Source organism: Mixophyes fleayi, chromosome 6, assembly GCF_038048845.1.
Source record: "Mixophyes fleayi isolate aMixFle1 chromosome 6, aMixFle1.hap1, whole genome shotgun sequence".
In the NCBI taxonomy this organism is placed as follows: domain Eukaryota; kingdom Metazoa; phylum Chordata; class Amphibia; order Anura; family Limnodynastidae; genus Mixophyes; species Mixophyes fleayi.
Window position 1 is genome coordinate 120,797,313 of NC_134407.1, and position 15,173 is coordinate 120,812,485.

Below are 15,173 nucleotides of genomic sequence, written 5' to 3' on the forward strand. Positions count from 1 at the left end.
TGTTTTTAATGAATATTTAATTTAATATTTTTTCTAATTAAAAATTGAATATTTAGAATTTTGAAGAGTCAGTGGGTAAGGGGAGGAGATGGTGGTGCTAGGTCGCCCTCAGTCAGCATACAATGTATATTTGCCCCAAATAATATATAGTGTCACATTAGTGATCACTAACAGAACATATTAAAATGTGTAATGTGATGAAACACAAGGGATGCAAAGAAAATCTTGCTTAGTAAGCCATGCCTTTTTGGAATAACCAGAGACTAATGATACTTCTAAGTATCCTACATACATCAGTATCATTAATATTTAGAAACACAATACATAATGCACCTCTAGTTTAGGTAGAGGATATTACAAGCCTCTTAAATGATTTCTCTCAAGTTTAAATATAGTCATGGTGACATTAGTAACTTTTTATTGTTGGTTAAATTGTATGGCATATTGAATCAGTTTCAGCGCATTAAATTCTTCATAATATTGTGTACTTCAAATATACGGTAATTGAAATTACTGTATGCGTTGTTTAATTATACTATATCTCTTAATGATTTGTGCCTCTCCTTCATACTGAATTCCACCTCTCACGCCCGCTTACAAGACTTTTTCTATGCCTCTACCCTCATAGGGAATCCCCAGCCTTTACAATCTTTAAACCTTATCTGAAAACTCACCTCTTTACTACAGCTTACCCTACTCCCATATATATTACTCACACTGATACACTATTGCTACTGTCTCAATCTTCACTCTGAGCCACACTCACTTCTCTTGTCTCAGCTGTGCGTTTCCCAGTAGCGGGTAAGTTCTCCATCATGATCAGGGCCCTCCCTACCCTTTGTTTTTACGGCTGCACTTATTTTGAATGTCCCTGTTTTCCGCACTGTCCTGTGTTGCGGAGCACTGTTGCGCCTTACAAATTATGATAATAGTTAATCTGTTACCTTCATAGGACCTTCTCCCACATTCCTACAGAGTGCTCGCTCTCCCATCTTCCTCTTCTCACTTATTACTATGACGATGACTCAACTCCGTATAATTTTCTTCATGGCATCAATGAACAGGATGGTGGAATACTTGGTGCTTGGGCCTCAAGAAAATGGTGAGTATTGATTTTACATCATTGCTTTAAATAAGCGTAAACGGTTGCTGATGCTGTAACTGCTCGTGTAATGGAGATGATTTACTCCAAAATCAATACACTAAGCTGAGATTAGGCATTTCACCCACTAGTGTTTTTTCATATGGAATGAAAATTTGTCTTTTTGGTACCAGTATGAGAACAAATATAACTTAAACATGGCAGCCAAATGTTTAAATGTGATAAGATATAAAATGAAATATTGTTCTCCTTTGTATACCAATATATGTATGTGTTCATGGACTACTTTTTGCTCACAAGTCAATAAGAATCATAAAAAAATATATTAATTAGCTGATGGAAAACCAAGAAAAAACACATTGCAAACTTTCTGTGCTCATGTGTCACAAGAAAATCTATTTGACATTTCAATTTTTTTAAAAAAATGTTTTTTCTTTTGTAGCTCCCCCGGATCTGAAACTAGAAGCAGAGAACACAGGTAAATACCCATTTTTAAAGAAAACCTATTAGCAATTGATCACTGCATAGCCATTTCATAACCAATGTGATGGGGTGACATATGATGCTGGCAGATATATTTACCTATTCAAGGGCTCATACACTCATAAACCTGTATTTTGTCCTTGCTTTTAGCACAGCATTCAAAACCTCCTGGCAGCATAATGTATTCAATGAACTCCATTAGATTTCACTGACACTTGTGACTGCTGCTGGCAACGTTAAAATTAATAAGATTCAGAGCGAAGGCTTGTCACTAAGTATGTGCACAGATCCATTCGCTTACATTATTTTTCAGACTATCAGCATTAAAGCATGTTTACCAGCTTTAAGAAGGCATGGGCAGCACAGTGGCAGAGTGGGTAGCATTGCTGCCCTAGTTTGGACCCGTGTGTGTGTGTGTGTGTTAAGGAATTTAAATTGTAAGCTCCAATGACTGATGTGAATAATTACATGTCCTCTGTATAGTGATGCATAATATGATTGGTGCTAAATGAATAATAATAATAATAATGTTAAACATGTAACATTAACACCTGTGAGTCATTATTTCCCCATTCTAGTTATATAGAATTAATACAGTGCATATTAAATACATGGGGGGTATTCATTTAGGTTTCCGGTTCGCAGTTACCGTGAAAAGTGCGCAGTATTGACAGTAATATGTTACCGCAATAACACATATTTTCCTTTGCAACCATATGGAGCCCGTTCCGGCGCGTCACTGCAGACCGGAAACCTAATTGAATACCCCCCATGGAACTCTGCCCATGTCTGAATATTCTGAACACAATGCTTTCAGTGTGTTCTGGAACTTTTCTAAATGGCAACTTTGTATATCTGATACATTTCTTTGTGCTGATTGTGACCAGAGACTGTGCAGATCCCCCTCCACCCTATAAAACAGCATTCTGCAACAATAAAAGCATGGGTCCTGCTAAGGGAAATTAAGGGTCATATGAAAATAGAAGTTGGGTGTGCATATAAAAGTACATCACCCACAAACAAGTGTTATCCCTGATATGTTCATTGCTGAACAGCTTCTGAAACATTTACATATACATTTATGAATGTCACCAGAAGCTTTTTCATAAAGCGCAATCATTTTTTAGGTTTCAAGGATACAGAAAGTGAGTTGTGAAAAATAGACACTACACAGCCAAATAATGTAATACTTCTAATCCTTGTATCATTTATCCTTCTGCACTGGCCCTCATTTGGATTGGGTTTAGTACCTAGTACGATATTGAGTACCCCAACATGGACTACGAGGACATGAAGATTCCGAAGAACTACTACCCCGACCTGAAAATAAACAACTTACCATGATCCAGATGACTTCATGTGACAACCCGATGTCTGTTACATCTCACAGGAGACAACTACCAGCCGGTATTGGCACTGGCCTTCCCAGGGCGCGGAGTCTAATGGACCCCCCGATCTTCTCCAAGAACCGCCGCATGGCGGGATGGTTTTAGCTGCCGGAGGCCCGCAGGTCGCGGCCCCTAGGTTAGCCCACCGGCGTGGTAGAGAGGTAGCTGGAGGATGAACGGTTCCGAGAACACAGTAAAAGGCCAAGTCAAGCTGGGTAATTAGCAGATTATCTGCATAGAGATGGAAGCCAGAATGCAAATTGTTGTCCAGTAGAGAGGCACGAGGAGGCGAAAACAAGAGTACTCAGAAACTGTAGCCGGGTCGGTACACAGAAGATCAGCCAGTGCGTGTTGCCAGGGGTTCAGCAGATGAATGGTTAATCAGACAAGTTGGGTCGGTACACAGAAGATCAGCCAGTGCGTGTTGCCAGGGGTTCAGCAGGTGAAAGGTTAATCAGACAAGCCTGGTCGGTACACAGAAGATGAGCAGGATTTCACAAGGAGAGGTGCACAGGGAAAGCACAGGGATCAGAAGCAGCTAGGACGCTAAGCACACTTGCTGCTCTAACACAGGAGAGTGTCAGAGTGAAGCATAAGTAGCGGGGAGGTTTGAATTCCCCGCCTCTCAGGTCACATGATCGCAGCAGCGCTACCCGGAAGTATAGCGCCAGAGCGATCGCCTTCACAAGAAGGAAACCTGACAATGTGTTGCCGACTGTGGAAAATGACGTCCGGCTTCCATTCATCTAATGTAAGTATTATTTTAGGGGTTAAGAGTTACGAGTTAGGAGTTAGGGTTAGGATTAACCTTATCTTTACAAGCTGGTACTCCTAACTCTAACCTTCACTCTTAACTCTAATACTCCTAACCCATAAAATAATACTTACATTAGATGAATGGTAGCTGGCTCTGTCCATTGCTGCTTTAAGAGGAGTCCTGTTTTGACATGCCGTCATTTTCCACAGTTGGCAACTCATCGGGTCGTCAGATGAAATCATCTGGATCATGGTAAGTCGTTTTTTTTCAGGTCGGAGTAGTAGTTCTTTGGAATCTTCATGTCATCGTAGTCCATGTTGGGGTACTCAATATCGTTAAACTGATTACCACCGTTTGGATTTGATATAAAGATCCCTATGGACAGATTTTGTTGGTTCACACAAGTGTCTGGTTCCAAAATTGCTTCTATTTACACATATACAATGACTTTTAAATAAGATACCCCACAGGATATACACTACATGGACAAAAGTATTCGGAGGTTTGACCATTACACCAACAGGGACTGTAATGATATTGTATTCAAAAATACATATACTTCAATATGAAATTTTGCAGTGATAACAGCTTCCACTCTTTTTGGAAGGTTTTCCACAAGATGTTGGAGTATTTCTGTGGGAATTTGTGCCAGTGGAAGTTCAGAACTCTTCAGCTATGGAATCAGCAGAGCGTTGGAGACTTATATGCACCATGCACCTTAGCAGTTGTTGACCTCGCTCTGTGATTTTACGTGGTCTTTCGCTTCATGGCTGAGTTGCTGTTGTTCTTAAATGCTTCCACTTTCTAATATGACTTACAGTTGACCGTGGAATATCCAGCAGGGATTAAATTTCAAGAACCGTCTTATTGCAAAGGAGGCATCCTATCACAGTACCACGCTTGAAGTCACTGAGCTCTTGAGAATGACCCATTTTGTATCACAAATGTTTGCAAATGGAGACTGCATGGCTAGGTGCTTGATTTTATACACCTCTGGTCTGATTGAAACACCTCAATTCAATAATTACCAGGTGTAGCCAAATACTTTTGTACATATAGTGTATGTTTACCAGCAGAGGTGCCCAAACTCAATCCTCAAGAGCTACCAACAGGTCATGTTTTCAGGATTTCTGTCTGTAGAAACAGGTGGCATAATTTCTGACCCAGACAGATACATTAACTCATCTGTGCATGATTAAAGATATTCTGAAAACATGATCTCTTGGTCACTTTAAACGACTGGGGTTGGACAATTCTGTTCTACGGCAATATGAAATACATTGCTAGTGAGTCAAGATAAGCTCTGTATTGTGGGTAGATACAGAGATGGAGCACTCAAAGTATAACAAGATTTCTCTATATGTTTTTCAACCATTATGGTAAATGAGCGACTTCAACTTTAATCCTGGAATGTATGAGGCTTTGAAGATAGTGTTCAGCATACCCTGACATAGTCTGCTCTGGTCAGGGGCAAACACAGGATTTGTAGAGAAGGGGTTCCATGCCACACCGCCAGTGGGCGTGGCCAGAATGCTTCAGGGCATGGCTATAATTTTAGGCAGTGATTGGCTGCTCTCCAACACTTCCCCTTCATATGCACGAGAAATGCTGCATGCGCTACTGTTAGGGGCACACAGCTCTCCCTTTTTGAGCAGAGACGAGTGAAATGGGACATACCTCCCAACTGTCCCTACATTTAGGACAAAGTCCTGATTGAGTGTGTCAGAACAGTTGACAGACTGTCCTGCTCTCTCCTACCTGTTCTTGCTGATTTCAATACTTGTTGGGAAGAGATGGCTGTGAACAGTGCAGACAGAAACGATTTGCACACAAGCTGCAAAGTGGTTGGTCCCGGTATGGGTCCAGCCACCTCAAGCATACAGTACCCCGGCTGGGAAGGGGTTTCCAGGCTCTAGAAACCCCCCTTGGTTTGCCTATGCTGGTGATAATAACATTATCATACTGGGAAGATGTTGGATGGGGCACCCATTTTCTAGATCCACTCCTCATGTTCTAGTACAGTGTTTAGAGGAGTCTCCGTTTTAGAGCACAAAGATAATGAATTTTCCATTGACATTGTTACGGATGAGAGTAGATTTGCTTTTCCTTACTGTAAGAAATCAATTCAAGGATTAATATTAATAATATTGTTAATTAATACATTTTAAATGAATTCTTGCATATTTATAGATTGTCGATTATTATTCCATTTATATCCTGTGTATGTATCAAATAATATTTCAGCTTGTCACTGTATTCATCGTGTATCATTCCCCCTTTTTGTCTGCTATTGTGAACTCATTGTTTCAATTCCTCCCTTGCCCAACTGTCCCTGAAAAACATTTTTAGTTTGGAATGGGAGAAAAAAAGTCAGTGGATGCCATAAATCAAAAATCCATTAATAATAACAACCATTATTGTTTATTTAATTAAATTCACACTTAAAAAGCAAGAAAACCCACACTAATGGACACCTCTATAATTATATCTATCAATGAGTCAGCATGGTACAAAGGTATTCCTCAAAATAGCCCTGCATTGGTTTAATAAAAAGTAATCCACATTTGTGTATATACTGTGTGTGCTTGTCTAATATATAAAAGCCTAGCGGCGTGTGTTAGTGTGTGTGTGTAAAAAACTACCGGGTGACAGAGTGCTCAAGCTGCAGCGCCACCTGCTGGGCGGAGTAATATACTACACTGACCTACTAAATTCTTAGCATTATCTAATATATAAAAGCCTAGCGGCGTGTGTTAGTGTGTGTGTGTGTGTGTGTGTAAAAAACTATTTTCTCAAAAAGGGCTCATCCAACTGACCTGCAATTTGGTATACTGACATTATTTGACAAAAAAATTATAATAGTGAAGTCAATTAACTTCCATCATCCCCCCTTCCCCCCGTGGGAGGGGTAGTAAAGGCTAAATTTACCAGTTGAGGGCTCAAACTCATTTTCGTGAGGTAATTTTACCTCATGAACACACATGCTGTGTTAGTGTGTGTGTGTGTGTGTGTGTGTGTGGAAAAAACTACCGGGTGACAGAGTGCTCAAGCTGCAGCGCCACCTGCTGGGCGGAGTTATATACTACACTGACCTACTAAATTCTTAGCATTATCTAATATATAAAAGCCTAGCGGCGTGTGTGTGTGGCGATGAAGATGACAAGAACCTTTTTAACACCTTAAGTAGCTTGATTTGACTAGAATGCATGAGTATCATGCACGGGTTAACTTGTATATATATATATATATATATATAGATATATATATATATATATATATGCCTGTGTGTTAATCACTACAAAATATACATGGAATGGCTTTCAGTCTAATTGAGGAACCAGTGACGTCACAACTAGTATAACAGGCATGTTATCCTTTACCACTGGATTTTAACAGTACAAAAACTCATGTGTGCAGTAAGAACTTGTTTTGTCCCAGAATCTTTATATTGATTCCAACATCAACAAGGGATAAATTGGCATTTCTGTACTCTCATCTGTATCATACACCATAGAGGTGTAAAGACTGTTTTCTCTATTCTTCTCTTTCTGCAGTGGGTTTATATTCATCAGTGTTTGGGGCCCTACAACTGCTCTGCCTATTCACCTGTCCATTCATTGGATTTGTCATGGACTGGAGGATGAAAGAGAGTGATGAGAGGTGAGATAGAATGACACGGGAATGTTACCTAGAAAATGGTATTTGATACAAGTGAAGAGTAGAAGGGAATGCAGTGTGAAAATGTACTTAGGATTCAATTTCATTTTGTATAAACACACTGACATGTGTGTATGTTGTGTGCCCCTTCACTGCATGCACCACTCCCTCATCCCCCCATGTTTATTCTGACCACTGCTCTGTTCAGAACAGAGACTCAGATCATCGTTGTCTGCAGAAAAAAAACAATTTTTTAGTGCAGACTGGCTTGGTTGGCATCCCAGTAAGCGCTGCGCCCTCCTACTGCGCTTACTGGGCTTATCGCAGCGCCAACCCTTTGCACCCCTTGTATTGCAGCATGGTTTGTCCAGATGCAAATTTGCTCCTTTTTTGCTTTGTTCCTAACTACAAATGAGGCCCTACATTGAGAAGTGCTGGCATATTTCATCCCATTCCGAAATCTTTAAATTGTGCTATTACATTAATCACATTACCAAGACTCAGATCAGAAAACAGACATGACACAAGCATCATTGGAATCCCTGGCTAATGTGCTTTAATCAATAATTATTAATATGGGATTATTAAGATTGGGGGGGGGGGGCTGAAAATCGTTAACTGTTTTTACTTAACAAGGATTGCCGGACAATGTGCCTGTGTAATATCCTTTAATTTTGACAAGCGACATATGCACAAGAGATAGATCAACTAGAAAACATTCACAGCTGTTAAACCAACTGTCAGACAATAAAACTTGTTTATGAGAGAGGCTGTTGGCAGATTTCTAGGACAAAATTTAGACGATTCACTGACACAGCAGCCTGTTTCGGTGAGATGTGAGATGGTCTTCTCTCAAACTCATATTTTAGAGTACCTTTGCTTGTATTTTGTATCACAATATACCTTGCAGTGGTCCTGCCACCCCAAATTAAAACCAGTATAGGAGTCTTTAAAACAAATAACCTTTTTTAATATATCAATGTAAAAAAATTTAAATAAACGTTTAAAATTGCATTTTCTATATTCCTCCCAAAGCAACAATGTTAGGAACTAGATTTTTTTTTAGGTAATAGAATATCTGATGAATCTGTCTCCTTTCACTCAGTTACTATATGCAATGAATGCTATTGATTACCCAGGACCCAGATTTCTGTTTTATGTTCATCAGATTATAGTACCATTCTCCTTATTTAATTGAATATTTTTGTAGTTAGCCTGTTAGAAGAGGAAGGTATACAAATTAAAGATGAAAGAAATTTATGTGAATCAAATCTGGTGGATGAACAGGCCGCTTAGCAGACATACAACATTCTGGTGATATGGGGCGGATCCAGAAGTTAATTGTACCGGGGGCGATTTAGGGGGGGGGGGGGGGGCGATTTAGCCCCGCCCCCTTTTTGACACCTAAGGCTGCCGACGGCTGCACACTATGTGCAGGTCTGTTCGGCAGAGGGAGTTAGGGAGAGAGTCCTGCCCGGCTGCTCTGATTGTGTCAATCAGAGCAGTTGGGCAGGATTCTCTCCCTAACTCTCTCTGCCGAACGGACCTGCACATAGTGTGCAGCCGTCGGCAGCAAGCCCCTGCCGGGGGGGGGGGGGGGGGGCGATCACTGCTGGTGATACAATCTTCGAGTTCCACCATTCCGCAGAATATCATTCTATACTTTAATCCTCAACTCAAATTTCACGGATTGAACAAGGACAACAGTGGTCAATTACTACTTTTTGTGGTATGGTTGGGGTCGGACTGGGACCACTTAATGCATTGCAGCCAAATGCAGAGCAGGCTAATATTTTGTGGAGCGACTTAGAAAATTTCACTCATCTTTAATAATTGTAAAACAATAAACACCCTTTCCCCCCTTCCCGAAATGACATCCTACTTTTCTCTTCTATTAAGTTCTAAGACAGTGCAGAAACTCACCAATGCTACCAGGTCATTTGTTTTCACAAATATCTTACTCATTGGCTTTGGCGTTACTTGTCTGATCAGCAACCTCCAGTTACAGGTAAGTGACTATGACAATAAATAACCAATACATAAGTACAGTATAAATTCTGCAAAGTGAAACTTGTTTGTTTTTTTTGCACACTTGCTAGATTTAATAGGAGTCAGATCTACTATATTCGGAGTACTAATATAAGTGAATTGGCATACATGTTTAATTAATTTTTGTTAGAACAAACAATATTACAATACAATTACTGGAATATGCTTTGTTTGCCAGGATTTGGCGAACAGTAAATTTATGGTAAAATAGGCTTAGTGCTCCTCTCGGCTCTAGCTAGGCAGGAATAGTTATATGGAGTGTAAGTTTCTAGCTGTCTCCTAATGTTTATTGAACACTTTTAAAGCAGGAGATTGCCTAAGTGAAGATAATGAAGAGAAGGGGGGGGGGGCAGTGTTTATCTAATACAACTTAGAAAGAAAACAGTGGCATCAACCACCAAATCTACAAACAATCATTCACATTATGCTTATGACCAACTTGTCACAGTCACTGTTATTGGGCAACTAAAGCAGTAATTTGCTACACCATATGGATGTAGCCATTACACTTTTTCCAATTTGTCAACACACTTTACATCATTCAAATTTTATAATATATGTATATAATCAGGGCATACTCCCTTTGTTTTGCAAACAATGCAAGCCAGCATGCCAGCATACTGTCTTATTTGTCATAGTATGGCAGCACATAAACATTATTCCGGCCTCCAATAAACACTTTAATGATCCATTATTAAAACAAACTGCTGGAAAACCTCATTGTGACAGGATGGACTATGCCACTCTATCTGTTGCTGCTGGGAACTGGCTGGGCTTACTTTGCCACCGTTCCCTTTCGTTATCCCAAATGCGCCCGCTTGCTGCAGTAGGAGGGGCTTATAAATGCTGCCACCACTGGACTCCTTACCTGCATGCAGTACCGGCTTTCTTCTGGGTAACTGATGCTGCGAGTGTACCCCTTTACTGGCGTACCTGGGCTGGTACTCCTGACCTCTAACTGTGGATCAGGGGTGCTGTGGATGGATCCCCCCTCGCATATCACACTGACCAGAGTTGCAAGGTAACAGGCAGAGCGGTGGTACCAAAAAAGCTGGGTCCAACCTGAGAAACAGCCAGAGAACGGATTAGATTTGGGATCTAATCTGCAGGTCACAGGAATACAGCAATATTGAAGATGTTTTCAAGCAGGTCTTTGAAGCATGTGATGTTTATTTGCCCCCACACTGGTTGAAGGTACCAGTGATCAGGTCAGAAGAAACAAGAAGAACATTTCGTTGTACAAGACAGTGCTTTTTATACTGATTTGGATACAGGATATTTTTAGAATCAGGATACAATGTGTTTACACAAACATGGATTTACATGCACTGCAAAGCCAACAATATTTACACTTATCTATGAAATTCTAGAGATGCTGTGATGTCCCGCATCTGGTCTTCAGATGCAGAGAATCTAGGAGCCAGTCTTAATTAAAAGTTCCTGCCTTCAATGTTGGACCTTCACACATCAAAAGATCTAATTAGCATAGGGCCCCTTATCAGACAGTCCAGAACACACATTCACAAAGAAAGGTACAAACCCCCAAACAAGCCACTTCCCCACATCACAACACACAAAAGACTTCCATCCACTAAAGCTTATTGTATCAGATATATACCTTAAGAAATAATGTATATCCTCTAGCAAGGTTAAACAAGAAATTAATTTCTTCCCCTGGTCTCAGAAATTAAAGATTTTCCTTACCAAAATATACACAATATCAAAAATAAGTGCATGTGCAATTACATAAATAAGTGCCCTGCTCTATTTCCTTTAAATAAACTTATACCATAAGTTATTTGTAAGTGATTCAGTCACACTCCTAATGTCATCTCCTGTTTTTGGCAGTTTCTGTCGTTTATTCTCCATACGATGGTCAGAGGTTTTATCCATTCAGCCTGTGGGGGATTGTATGCTGCTGTGTAAGTATGCACTGTCATGGAATCATTGTTATATATGACAAATCTACAAAGGCGTAAAACTTTTCCTTTAAAGTGGGATCACTCATTGTCATTGCTACTAAAACTGGACTAATGAAGGCCAAACATCTCTCTATTCTCAATGTAACACACTGGTAAACAGTGTCATGTATTCCAGTACTGTACTGTACAAACTAGACACTGATACAGTGCAGAGACATAATACACTTTGACAGTGTCACATTTATAGACTAAAATAAACTGTTTTGCATACAGAATGCTAATAATCACATATCTTAATGGCAAGATGTCAAGCAATGATGGTACTACTTTTGGCACTTACAAAAATATCTAACAAAAGCCTTTCCTCAATTTATACAACACAAGTAAATAGAGCAGTCAGCGTGCCATCCGCAAGCACAAGTGGTCGTGGGTTCATTGAAATGAATAGGCCTCATCGCCATACCTGTTTTCTATTTTGACTAACTGAAAAACACTAGAATAAGCAAGATTTTAAAACTTAAGAAAATCCAGTAGTAAATTATACTAGGTGGGAAACGGTAAGGTCCTAACACAACTGACCAATGTCATTTTCTGAAAGACCTGTTCCCTATTGGCCAGTGTTATTTACTTCTGAAGCCCCGGGGAAAAAGGGTCCCAGATATACAGTGTGGGCATTTATGGTGTGAGTGGTCTGAGGTAGTCAGGCATACCACTAATACCCCTTTCACACCAAAATCCCAAGTCAGACACGGGATAATGAACACCGTTTCAACCCGTGTTGCAACCCTTAATACCCCTTTCACACAGAGGCATGGACCCGAAAATAACCCAGGTTGTTGCCTTTCACACTGTACCTGTGTCTGCCCTGCATTTTCAAGTTGAGCCCCTCCAAATCAGCTGCTTGTAACTGAACCCGGGTCGAATAACCTAGAAACACCTTTCACACAGAAGCTTACCCGGCTCCAACCTGGGAATAACACTGGTTGCGACCAGGGTCGTGGACACGACCTAGGCTATTCCCGGGTTCATGCCTCTGTGTGAAAGGGGTATTAGAAAATCCACATGACATTCCTCCCAACAGTCCCTATTTTGTGGAGACTGTCCTGATTTGTGAACTCCTAAAGGGGTGTGACATCACTATAGTATTGGTGTGGTAGGGTGGAACCATGATTGATTTAGATGGATCATGGGAGGGGCTTATTTGTGTCCTGATTATGCTTTTTAAAATGTTCAGAGGTATGTCATGACCTGCAACCATAAGGTGCTGGGATCCTATGCTTCTTCCATTACCTAACTCTCAGTCCATGGCTTCAGACTTGCTTCCATTCCCCTGGGCACTTTATGACATTACTCATGTCACTCATGTCACATGCAGCCCTGGCTTTACTTGGTAACATATGTGAATCAATTAGAAAATGTCTCCTGAAATAGTTCAGGAGTGCTGCTGTGAACGTTCTAATGGGCTAAAGGTTGTTTTAGCCCAGCCCACTTTATATTTAACAATCAGACATATTGGGTTAAATAGTCTGTTCTAGTATGTAAAATATATACACATAGTGGACTGTCCATGACTAAAACACTTTACAGTCCAATGAAATCTGGGTAAACCTCTAAATTCCTTTATACGATATGTACAGTATTTTGTACAACTGTAGTAGAACTAAAGAAGCGCAAACAATAATACGATTATAATCAATGGTAGCTGTGGAAATGGTTATAGAAATTTTTATAGTCTTTTGCGGGATACATATATGGCAGGTACTACAGAGAGGGGGGACGAGGTCCTGGTTCTAACCCTATTGCTATCTTCTACCTTACCCTTTTAACTCGTGAAATTCCGGAAAGGATTTTAATTGACTTTTAAAGAAATAAAGAATTGAAATTTGTTTTTATTAATGAATAACAGCAGGGAAAAGGGTATAAAAAAAACGTCCCCCTAATGATGAAGCATCCTTGACAAAGTCCAGATTGGACGAAACGCATAGAAGCTATTCCACACAATCCCAAAGCGGAAACCAGAAGTGAAGCAGCGAAGCTTGCATTCCATCTGCGGTTCACGCGCCACATCCGGTCATCTGGAAGAAGACGACATGAGACTTTTCACTATCAGGAAGGGGACACACAGAAGGGAGAAGAACGGATCGGACCGAGGAAGAACATGACAGGGTAAGGTAGAAGATAGCAATAGAGTTAGAACCAGGACCTCGTCCCCCCTCTCTGTAGTACCTGTCATATATGTATTCCACCAAAGACTATAAACATTTCTATAAACATTTCCACAGCTTCCATTTATTACAATTGTAGTATTGTTTGCGCTTCTTGAGTTCTATTATTGTATTATCCTATAGCAGCATCAATATATCTTTTAGAGCGCCCAGTGATGTTAATAATAATATTTTGTACAACTGTACTGAATATCCAGTAATACAAAACAAGAAGACACTACTATAAAGATCTATGACAGCACAAAATAAATAAATATATACTAATAAATGTAAAATATGAAGATTTTAAATATACATTTCTCTGATTCATAGACTGAAATTGTATAATATAGTTCAAATAACGTAAGCGATTCTCAGGTAGTTGAAAAAGTTTATAAAAATAAAATCTATCACTCATTCTATTTACAGTAGTTCTATCGTTGAACATTGCTAGTCATATATCGCCACCTACTGGCTAAAACTGCTTTTGTTCTGTAGTGAGAGCATTATGGCTAATAAAGAACACCACTTCAACCAGAGGCTGGCTGGGCTGGGGGGCATGTGCATCCCCCCCTCCCCCTGGCCCCATAGTGAGCTAATTGGGCTGGGTCACTCCGCCATTTGCAGTTTTTTCCTTTCAAATGTTCCTAATGGGCTGCTGGACTGAATCTTCCCCCGAGCTAAGATTTGCCTGCACACACATGTCAAACTGGTGTTTCTGGGCTTTCTGCCTTCTTTTCTTCACCACCTCTCTGACTTTCAAGTACATGCGGCCCCTAAACTATTACATTGTTTATATATTGCCTGTTTTAAACTGAGCCATGAAAATCAATACTGATTATATAGTAGTTATACATTCTAACAATTATTATTTTTTATTTAATATTGGGATTAAAATGTAAATTGTTGTAATTACCTTTCTATCTGGGTCATCTTTCTTTTTACACTGGTGTGATTTTTCTAAACCGGTCAATCTCCTCTCGTGCAGAGATTGTAACAGACATCATGCACCAAAGACCAACATGAAAAGCAATATTAACACTTGTAGATATCTAAAATCAAATATCTGCAACAAACAGCAAGAATGATGTGTAGCTGTTTATCCCTAAACATGCCATTGAATGATGTGGACAGTAGTAATATGCCATAGTAATGAATGCATAACTATACTGTACAATCTTAGCTCCATTTTTGTGTGAGTTACTAAACAAGCTCTCAATGTTTATCTAGTACTGCTGATGTTATGAAATACAGTAATATAGATTTTTTTATGCTTATTGCAGATTGTGCTGCTATTTCTCTTATGACTACTACATGTGGCTCTGTGGACAGTGATGTCCTGCCTCTCAGAAACTCCCTTTATAATCTGCAAATATACTTGAATTGATCATTATTTTGCCTCTAACACTCCATAGCTTAACTTTTCTCTCCTGCTAAGTCTTTGATGATTTGTATTTTAGGTTCCCATCAGGTCACTTTGGCACCCTCACTGGGCTGCAGTCACTCCTCAGTGCAATATTTGCATTACTACAAGAGCCTCTGTATAGGGCCATGCTTGGACCCCTCCATGGCAATGGATTCTGGGTAAGATATGAGGCAATCTTAAGATTT

The 15,173-nt window shown here is 39.9% G+C and overlaps 1 protein-coding gene across 1 annotated transcript in view; it reads left to right on the forward strand.

Moving 5' to 3' along the window:
* The window catches only part of SLC43A1 (solute carrier family 43 member 1), a 56,448-nt gene that overhangs the window by 37,906 nt on the left and 3,369 nt on the right, over window positions 1-15,173 (forward strand). The window contains exons 9-14 of the mRNA XM_075217209.1: window positions 953-1,102; window positions 1,545-1,580; window positions 7,285-7,390; window positions 9,287-9,395; window positions 11,285-11,358; window positions 15,023-15,146. Of these exons, the coding sequence (XP_075073310.1) occupies window positions 953-1,102; window positions 1,545-1,580; window positions 7,285-7,390; window positions 9,287-9,395; window positions 11,285-11,358; window positions 15,023-15,146 (599 nt within the window). The remainder of the gene's footprint in view (window positions 1-952; window positions 1,103-1,544; window positions 1,581-7,284; window positions 7,391-9,286; window positions 9,396-11,284; window positions 11,359-15,022; window positions 15,147-15,173) is intronic.